The sequence below is a fragment of the Pelophylax lessonae genome (genome assembly GCF_965119305.1).
Source record: "Pelophylax lessonae genome assembly, chromosome: 13".
Taxonomy (NCBI): domain Eukaryota; kingdom Metazoa; phylum Chordata; class Amphibia; order Anura; family Ranidae; genus Pelophylax; species Pelophylax lessonae.
This window is the reverse complement of record NC_138780.1, coordinates 176889125-176899209: the sequence shown is the minus strand read 5'-3', so window position 1 is coordinate 176899209 and position 10085 is coordinate 176889125. Positions and strand designations below refer to the sequence as shown.

Below are 10085 nucleotides of genomic sequence, written 5' to 3'. Positions count from 1 at the left end.
TCTCTCCCCCCTCCAATCTCTCTCTCTCCCCCCTCCAATCTCTCTCTCTCCCCCCTCCAATCTCTCTCTCTCTCTCCCCCTCCAATCTCTCTCTCTCTCTCCCCCTCCGTTCTCTCTCTCTCCCCCACCGCTCTCTCTCTCTCCCCCCACCGCTCTCTCTCTCGCTCTCTCTCCCCCCACCGCTCTCTCTCCCCCCTCCGCTCTCTCCCCCCCCTCCGCTCTCTCTCTCCCCCCTCGCTCTCTCTCTCTCTCTCTCTCTCTCTCTCTCTCCCCCCTCCGCTCTCTCTCTCTCCCCCCTCCGCTCTCTCTCTCTCCCCCCTCCGCTCTCTCTCTCTCCCCCCTCCGCTCTCTCTCTCCCCCACCCCCCTCCGCTCTCTCTCTCCCCCTCTCCCCCACCCCCCCCTCCGCTCTCTCACATCTCCCCCTCCCCCCCAATCCTCCTTCCCCCTCCCCCACCTCCTCTACAAATATCATCTTATTTAAATTAGCTTTTTGTAATCATTAGTGTGTATTAAACATTCATTAAAGTAGAACTATAGACAAACTTTTTTTCTTTTCTTTTGGATAGAGTACAGGAGGGTTATAACCCCTGTCAGATTTTTTTCACCAGCTGCGTCCCATTACAGAGATTTCCCTTCACTTCCTGTCACATAGCCAAACAGGAAGTGAGAGGAAATCCCTGCAAATTAAGGAATACCTTGGGACCCCCCAACTAGTGTCCTCATTGGAAGATTTCCCTTCTATTACTTTTCTGGGGACAACCCGAAATTTGGGATTTTCTTTTACTTTCACTTTCAATGATAATGGTAAACAGGACAAATACAGAGGGGGAATCTCCCTAACAGGGGGCACAGACTGCAATAAAAACTGACAGGGGTTCTGATCCCTCTCAGCTCTATCCAAAACTAAAAAAATTAAGTTTTACCTTATAGTTGTACTTTAAACCTGCATTGTATAAGCGTGTTTAGAGAATCTCTGTGTAAGATTGGCAGGTGGATGGCACTCCTGAAGATCTCCCTCGAAGCGATGGTTGCCCTCTTGGTAACACCTTGCTTTTATTTACAGTAAATCTTTGTTCTCCGTTCCTGTTTAAAAACAGAAGTAACAATTTTGAGAAAAAAGGCCACTCTTCCTAATTTGTAATCCACGATGTGATTTCCCAGAGACGCCCTTTCATCATAGCCAGTTTTGGTTTTGCAGAGTGAAATCACAGTCATCTCGAGGGTCCTAATGCTTCAATAAGCAAAAATAAGATTCCAGACAGTTTAAAAAAAAAAAAAAAAAATCCCTTAATGAAATTCAAGTATTTATTTAAAAAAATCATGAAATTTATTTCCTAATGCAAACAGTAATTAACTGAATTTGACTTGATTTTAGCATTTTAAAATGCCCAGAGCGGCAGCACTTATCCTGGGAGGGGCAGCACTGAGAGCAATCGGGCATCCTACATGTACATGTGCTAAAAAGAGGGGGGTGATGACTTCATCAGTCCTCTGTTTTCTTCACTGTCCTGTCACAGGTTGGGGACATGGTTTGGGACCAGACCTGGAGCCAAATCCAAACTCATCCCTACTTGAGATGCAGAAGAATCCATTTGGTTTACTACTTGGGGATCGACAAAAAAGCTGAAAAACCAGTGTTGGGTGGACTGGCCCTTTAAGGCAGAAATGGATGGTAGTTCTCAATGTATACGGTGTTACGGATGTGGGTATCAGATCCATGCCCTCCTCACACACTTGTGACAAAGTACCGGCCAATCTCACACCGCTCTGTCTCTTGCGTAACAATGCCACTCACAGCTCCCGTAACAATGCCGCTCACAGCTGCACCCTACACACAGTTTTTCCAGCTCACGGAACTACAATCTAGGTACCAGCAGGCTGGGAGCGATCGTCACTGGGCTAATTAAGCAATTAACCCTTTAAATGCCACCACCCCAGTTTTTTCCGAGCAGGAGGAAGCTCGTAATTCTAGCAATGCCAATTATGATTTTAGAATACAGGTCTGTAGCACGCACTCTCACCACCGACAGATATGTTCATAGGATTTATTCTATGAAGAGGTCAAAGTTGGTGCAATTAAATATTTACACAAAAAAAAGATGTTTCAAAGAAATAGAAACATAATTCAGCAATCGAAAAATAAGGTAGAATTGAGGAGGAAGAATACTTGCACTCAATGTCCTGGGTGTTATCAGAGTTCAGTCGATGAGCCAGGTGTTATCGGTTCTCAAACTTGACAGATGTTCCTGCTTTGATGGTACCATGAGCAATCTCTCAACTGGTTAGGCATCTCCCTTTTTCTCTGACTAATAAACGAAGTGTCCATGAGCTGTCCTGGGTTTATGACCATATCAGGCCCCTCCTCTACAGACCGTTTCATACCACTATTCATAAAATTGTATAAAGGGCAGCGCTGATAGAAAAAAACGAAATAAATTGCATATATAGTGCGTATATAGTGCAATGATAAATTGTATCTATATGACAAACATGAGCATTGATACAATATTCATATGTAGTGATGTAACCAATAAAATACAGTAATAATAATTGGTAAAAGAAAGTCCAAAGTGAGTCCAAATTGTGATGTGAAAAGAAAAATGCACGAAGGAGACTAAAGTGCGATTTATGTGGATGTAGTGGAGAAGAATTTGTGGCCCTAATACTAACTGGATGGTCCATTATTGGAAATAATCTGTATCCAAGTGGAATAATCCGTTGATGCTGTTGGAGCAGTGGAAGTTTATGCAGATGTCCTTTGGCTTATTACCCATCTAAATATGTTGTTTCTGACTCACTAGGCGTAAGCTTAATTGAGTCCATTCTATCTGGTAAGCCCTCCTCTGACATTGGTGGTTGTTCCTGTGCACGAGTTTGAAAATTTACATGAAATAACGATTGAAGATTTTGCTTTTCACATCACATTTTGGACTCACTTTAGACTTTCTTTTACTAACTTTCAATTATTATTTTTTTTTTTTTCTATCAGCGCTGCACTTTATACATTTTTATTTTAGATATGGATTGTCCTCTGTGATGCTAGTCACTTTTTCAATATTTGATTCACTTTAGCGCATTGTTCCTCCTTTGTTTATCCATACCACTATTCATATCTTCCAGTATGTATCGGTTGCATTGAAACGGATAGATTATTGTTCAGCATTGAATTTCGCGTCCAGGAATACTAAACACAGGGTAGCTCAGATAAACCTGTCAGCCAGGGAATATCTGACAGCTATCTTCCCTTCTATATGTGCTAGTGTGGTCATGTATGACCTTAATTCGTTCAGTACAACATTCCTCATTTAAATATATACTTATTATAGTGTCATGTTCCTGTCTGAGTTTTATGAATCGGGTATGGATTTGTTCATTTTGAATTTGGTAGAGCTCTATGATTTCCTTTTACGATCCACATTAGTTCTGGGTATCCTTAATGGATTAGGTCATAGTTTTACGATAGGCCTGGACAGTAGAAACAGACATCCTGCCAGGACTCAATTAGCTGTTTACAGCTCTGCACTGGTTTCCCTGTGGGAAATTCAAAAAAAAGTACACAAAACATGACATGATACATTGTAATCTGTTAGGATTACATTACTGTATCAAACCATTTCACCTCAGTTTTGTCCCTAGTGCTTTGTCCAGTGCCCTGCCTGCACTTTTCCTGTTTTTATTTGTATTAATAATTTATTCTTTTAATTATTAATTTATTAATTAGCAGCAACAGATTTTAATGTTTTTCCCCTAAGAATTACAGGCTTACAATATAAAACAGATTTCCATGCAAAACAATGTACATTCAAAAATACTGACATAATCAGACCGCCAGGGAGGAGGGACGGGGTAATCACTGCGGCAATGTGTAACTGTTCTGCAAGACGGTCATGGCTGATCTATGATAATTGAACAACATGGCCACTTGCTACAGCTTTTCGTGTGTCCAGTACGTGACATCATTACATACAGTATATGAAAGTTTTTACTGAAGCCCGTCTGTGCACCAGAATCCTTTATCGGAGATCATGAGAAATGCCAACGGCGTGGTATCTGTAGGGAAATCATCAAAAGGAATTGATTGTGGGAAAGTATTTAATGGTTCAGTAGAAGTAACGTTCGGCATCTGAGGGATAAAAATAAATATCTCGCTTCTTCATCGTGGCTGATACTGGGAGCCTGTTGCGTTAGAAGGCAGCCAGAGGCATTGTTGTGTACGCCGTCGTCCTCTGAATGTCCAGGAACTGTTGACCGCTGCGAATCTTGACTAGGTGAAATGGTCATCTAAACTTTTCAAACTTTGGTCAAAAAGGAAAATCTTTTGGTTTAAAGAAAATAATTGCAATGAACAATGTCTTTTCTTTCATTTATGCCCCGTACACACGTGCAGATTATCTGAAGACTTTTGTCTTCAGATTTACCTTTTCTATGTAGTGCAAGGGCCTGCCAGATTGCATACAAATTGAAAGTGTTTAGGTTTGACCTCATATTATATGGTTTTGGTAAGTCTACAGACAAAAGTCTTCAGATAATCTGCACGTGTGTACGGGGCATTAGACCCGCCTTTTTAACATGGAGGAACCCATGAATTAACTTTCAGGTCACAGGGAAGTTGGACGGTTGAAACCGAGGGAAGCACCTGTGCCTAACTTTTGGCTTCTTGTGTGGCATGTTGTGACCTAGAAAACAGTAATCCCGCATTTACATTTGTGTAGTTTGTGAACATGCAAAAACCGTGTCCTGCAAAAAAGCACATTTTGGTACGCACAAGAACTCGCAACAATCATGAAAACACAAAGCTCTAAGTGTCGGTTCACACTAAGGCGATCCGACTTCGGGGGCGACCTGTGAAGTCGTGCGCACCGCGACTTTGGCGCGACTTGCACGGACTTCACATAATTGAAGTCAATGCAAGTCGCTCCGATGTCGCCCCGAAGTAATACAGGAACTATTTTCTAAGCCGGAGGGACTTGAGTCGCTCCTATTAGAACGGTTCCCGTAGCACTGAATGGACCGCAACTTGTCAGGCGGCCAAGTCGCCTGACAAGTCGCGGTAGTGTGAACAGTCTATAAAAGTTGCATGAGCTTCTTTGCCTTGTCTGTCTCTTGTAGGACAGCCCAGGGAAATGAATGGACTTCACTATGTGCAATGCCTACAGTAGTATGATTGGGGGCTCAGGAACAAATTCTCTGCCTTTCTTTTTTCAGATCCACTTAAAAAGCGACTGCCAGTTTGAAGAACTTCCCTGCCCCCGAGCGGACTGTAAGGAGAAGGTCTTTCGCAAGGACCTGAGCGAACACATAGAGAAGAAATGCAAGTACCGCGAGATGCCATGTCAGTACTGCAAAAACCAGGTCCCGCTAGCAGAAATGCAGGTACTCCCATCAAACAAAACTACATTACAGCCACTGTAATCAACTGCTATTCTCTGAAGTCATTGACATAAGCCTTTCAAAGCTCATTGACACAGACCCCTACAAATATACAGCCGTGGCCAAAAGTTTTGAGAATGACACAAATAGATGTTACTATGGTGTACTGAAGTCTAATTACAAGCATTTCATAGGCCTCTTTCACACGGTCCGCCTCCGTAGGCGGATCCGTGTTGCTCAGCGGGGATCGATCCGCGATCCCCGCTGAGCCGGCGGATGACAGCTCCGTCTCCTCTTGCAGAGCGGAGAGGGAGGTGTCTTAGCCCCCGCTGCCCTCTATGGGGGATCGGATGAGAGCGGACCGCCTGTCCGCTCTCATCCGATACGATCCGATCACTGAATGGATGGAAAAATAGGGTTTCCATCCGTCCAGATTTCACGGACAGGATCGGATACGGATGGCAGCGGGTGTCAGCAGAGGTGTCTCCGCTGACATCCGCTGCCCCATAGAGCTGCATGGAGGATTCGATCAGATCCGCCTAAAAAACTGACAGGCGGATCTGATTGGATCGCCCGTGTGAAAGAGCCCATAAGTGTCAAAGGCTTTTATTGACAAATACATTTATGCAAAGAGTCAATATTTGCAGTGTTGACCCTTCTTTTTCAAGACCTGCAATTCTCCCTGGCATGCGGTCAAACAACTTTTGGGCCACATCCTGACTGATGGCGGCCCATTCTTGTATAATTAATGCTTGGAGTTTGTCAGAATTTGTGGGGGGTTTTTTTGTTCACCCACCTCTTGAGGATTGACCACAAGTTCTCAATGGGATTAAAGTCTGGGGAATTTCCTGGCCTTGGACCTAAATTTATTTATTTTTCTCTCCAAGCCACTTCGTTATCACTTTTGCCTTATGGAAAGGTTCTCTATCATGCTGGAAAAGGCATTGTTCCTCACCAAACTGTTCTTGGATGGTTGGGAGAAGTTGCTCTCGGAGGATGTTTTTGTACCATTCTTTATTCATGGCTGTGTTCTTAGGCAGAATTGTGAGTTAACTCCCTTGGCTGAGAAGTAACCCCACACATGAATGGTCTCAGGATACTTTACTGTTGGCATGACACAGGACTGATGGTAGCGCTCACGTTTTCTTCTACGGACAAGGTTTTTTTTCCAGATGTCCCAAACAATCAGAAAAAATGACTTAACCCAGTCCTCAGCAGTCCAATCCCTGTACCTTTTGCAGAATATCAGTCTCCCTGATGTTTTTCCTAGAGAGAAGTGGCTTCTTTGCTGCCCTTGATACCAGGCCATCCTCTAAAGTCTTCTCCTCACTATGCGTACAGATGTACTCACACCTGCCTGCTGCCATTCCTAAGCAAGCTCTGCACTGGTGGTGCCCCCATCCCGCAGCTGAATAAGTTGTAGGAGACGCTCCTGGTGCTTGCTGGACTTTCTTGGGCGCCTTGAAGCCTTCTTCACAAATGCAGTGGAAATGTTTTTTATGGGATTAAGTTCATTTTCATTGCATAGAGACACTTTGCAATTAATTGCAATTCAATTAGAATTCATCTGATCACCCTTAATAACATTCTGGAGTATATGCAAATTTCCATCATAAAAACTGAGGCAGCAGACTTTGTGATAATTGATATTTGTGTCATTCTCAAAACTTTTGGCCATGGCTGTACAGTGCACTCGGCTTGCTAGAAATGTACAGTTTACTCGGCTGGCTTAAAGGAATCAGAAGCCAGCAAAGCACAATTAAAACAAATAGAAATTCAGGAAAACAAAGCTATATCTGTTGATGGGGGGGCCTTAAAAATGGGGGGGGGGGGGGTGAAAAGTGCCTGGAACCTCAACTGCTGCAGATTCAACATTGCAACAGGCATTTTATGAATGTCAGGCCTGTGTTTGTAGCCCTTTTTATGCCAGCTTGTTAATGTTGATGGGCACTTCACAACTACAGTAAACAGTATTAAGTGATGTGCGTTTTCAGGATGTACTTTTATGTCTGTGAGCAGTCCAGCAATCTCGCGCTAATAGTAAACTGTGTGCCTCTGTCTATTCTAGAAACACGAAGAGATGGAGTGCCCGTCTGTCGTCGTTTCCTGTCCTCATAAATGTAGCGTAAAAAGCTTATTAAGAAGTGAGGTAGGTACTTTGAGTGAAGAGTATATGTTGGCCCTTCTACAGAACAGTTGCGCTGCTGCACGTAGTAACCAATCAGACTTCGACTTTCTTTGTTGCTTTGTATAGTGCATGCAGTTTGCCAAATATGGCTGCTTTGGTTCACGTAACGTGAGTCTGTGATTGACTTTATGAGCTGAAAGTGTTTTTTTGTTTTTTAGCATCTTTTCTTGTTTTTGGTTAATAAGTGAATTATGTAATGGTTCTTCGATGTGTATTTTGAATTTTCTCTTTTGTTGCAGCTCAACGCTCACTTAGCAGAATGTGTGAACGCCCCCAGTACATGCAGTTTTAAACGTTATGGCTGCAGTTTTAAGGTCAGTATATTTTACACAAAACGGGGCCAAGCGATCCTTAAAGTGGTGGTAAAGTGCTAGCTTTTTTTTTTTTAAACCTGCAAGGCAACCTCATAATATGCTAGTATGCATCGCATAATGTGAAACTTACTTTAGAACGAAGCCCTCCAGAGGCACGCTGTCGCCGCCGAAGGCGCTTCTATCTTCATCCATTCTTCCTTCCCGGTTTGTGGGCTCCAGCTGCGTGAGTGGCCGGAGCCTCCATGAAGTCATGTGGGGGGAGCCGCCGCTTACGGCACAGGACTCTAAAGGAACAGTGCAGGTATGCCGTTCCTTTAGAGCGCATGCGCCAGTGATGTCACCGGCTGTATCCTACAGTCAATATCTCCTAAACAGTACATGTTTAGGAGATATTTACAGTACCTATAGGTAAGCCTTATTATAGGCTTACTTATAGGTAAAAATCATGCATGGGTGTTTACTCCCACTTTAATGATAAAATAATAATTCTTAAGGAAAGATCTTAATGCAAATTCACATTTACATTTTCCTTACATTGATTAATCACAGATTTTGTTAATTCGTACTGGTGGATAATTGGGTGCTATTGATTCCAGTTTAATTTAGTATTGTTTTAGTCTGACTTTAGTGGGTGCTGCTGCTATTGCAGGCACTCCTTTGAAGTTTTATCTTTAGTGATGTGTATAAGATAGATATTATAAATATAGATACAATCAACCTTTCCTTCTTGCAGCCTTTGCTTATTTCTCTCCTTTTATGTTCCTAGGGAACAAACCAGCAGATTAAAGCACATGAAGCCAGTTCAGCTGTTCAGCATGTCAACTTAATGAAAGAATGGAGCAGTTTTCTGGAGAGTAAGGTAAGCAGATACATCTAGGGAATGGATTAGATAGGCTGCATTCTCAGTGATGTCACTGGTCTCTAGTGAATGGATAGGCTGCATTCTCAGTGATGTCACTGGTCACTAGTGAATGGATAGGCTGCATTCTTAGTGATGTCACCGGTCTCTAGTGAATGGATAGGCTGCATTCTCAGTGATGTGACCGGTCTCTAGTGAATGGATAGGCTGCATTCTCAGTGATGTCACCGGTCTCTAGTGAATGGATAGGCTGCATTCTCAGTGATGTCACCGGTCTCTAGTGAATGGATAGGCTGCATTCTCAGTGATGTCACCTGTCTCTAGTGAATGGATAGGCTGCATTCTCAGTGATGTCACCGGTCTCTAGTGAATGGATAGGCTGCATTTTCAGTGATGTCACCGGTCTCTAGTGAATGGATAGGCTGCATTCTCAGTGATGTCACTGGTCTCTAGTTAATGGATAGGCTGCACTCTCAGTGATGTCACCGATCTCTAGTTAATGGATAGGCTGCATTCTCAGTGATGTCGCCGCTCTCTAGTGAATGGATAGGCTGCATTCTCAGTGATGTCACCGGTCTCTAGTGAATGGATAGGCTGCATTCTCAGTGATGTCACTGATCTCTAGTGAATGGATTATGAAGGGATTCCACATAATATTTTTATACAAGGTAAGCTTAATCCTTACTATATATACAGTATCTCCCAAAAGTGAGTACACCCCTCACATTTTTGTAAATATTTTATTCTATCTTTTCATGTGACAACACTGAAGAAATGACACTACAATGTAAAACAGTGTAAATTTGCTGTCCCCTCAAAATAACTCAACACACAACCATTAATGTCTAAACCACTGGCAACAAAAGTGAGAACACCCCTAAGTGAAAATATTTTGTGTGGCCACTGTCCACCACTACCTTAACCCTCTTAGGCATGGAGTTCACCAGAGCTTCACAGGTTGCCACTGGAGTCCTCTTCTGCTCCTCCATGATGACATCACAGAGCTGGTGGATGTTAGAGACCTTGCGCTCCTCCACCTTTCGTTTGAGGATGCCCTACAGATGCTTAATAGGGCTTAGGTCTGGAGACATGCTTGGCCAAACCATCACCTTTACCCTCAGCTTCTTTAGCAAGGCAGTATTCGTCTTGGAGGTGTGTTATCATGTTGGAATACTGCCCTGTGGCCCAGAGGGGATCATGCTCTGTTTCAGTATGTCACAGTACATTCATGGCTCCCTCAATGATCTGTAGCTCCCCAGTGCCGGCAGCACTCATGCAGCCCCAGACCATGACACTCCCATCACCATGCTTGACTGTAGGCAAGACCCACTTGTCTTTGTACTCCTCACCTG

At 43.4% G+C, this 10085-nt stretch overlaps 1 protein-coding gene across 3 annotated transcripts in view; it reads left to right on the top strand.

The window, feature by feature from the left end:
• TRAF3 (TNF receptor associated factor 3) overlaps positions 1 to 10085 on the top strand; it is a 175113-nt gene that overhangs the window by 145241 nt on the left and 19787 nt on the right. For all 3 annotated transcript variants that reach the window (XM_082242670.1, XM_082242669.1, XM_082242671.1), the window contains exons 5-8: positions 5208 to 5375; positions 7441 to 7521; positions 7800 to 7874; positions 8641 to 8733. In XM_082242670.1, the coding sequence (XP_082098796.1) occupies positions 5208 to 5375; positions 7441 to 7521; positions 7800 to 7874; positions 8641 to 8733 (417 nt within the window). The remainder of the gene's footprint in view (positions 1 to 5207; positions 5376 to 7440; positions 7522 to 7799; positions 7875 to 8640; positions 8734 to 10085) is intronic.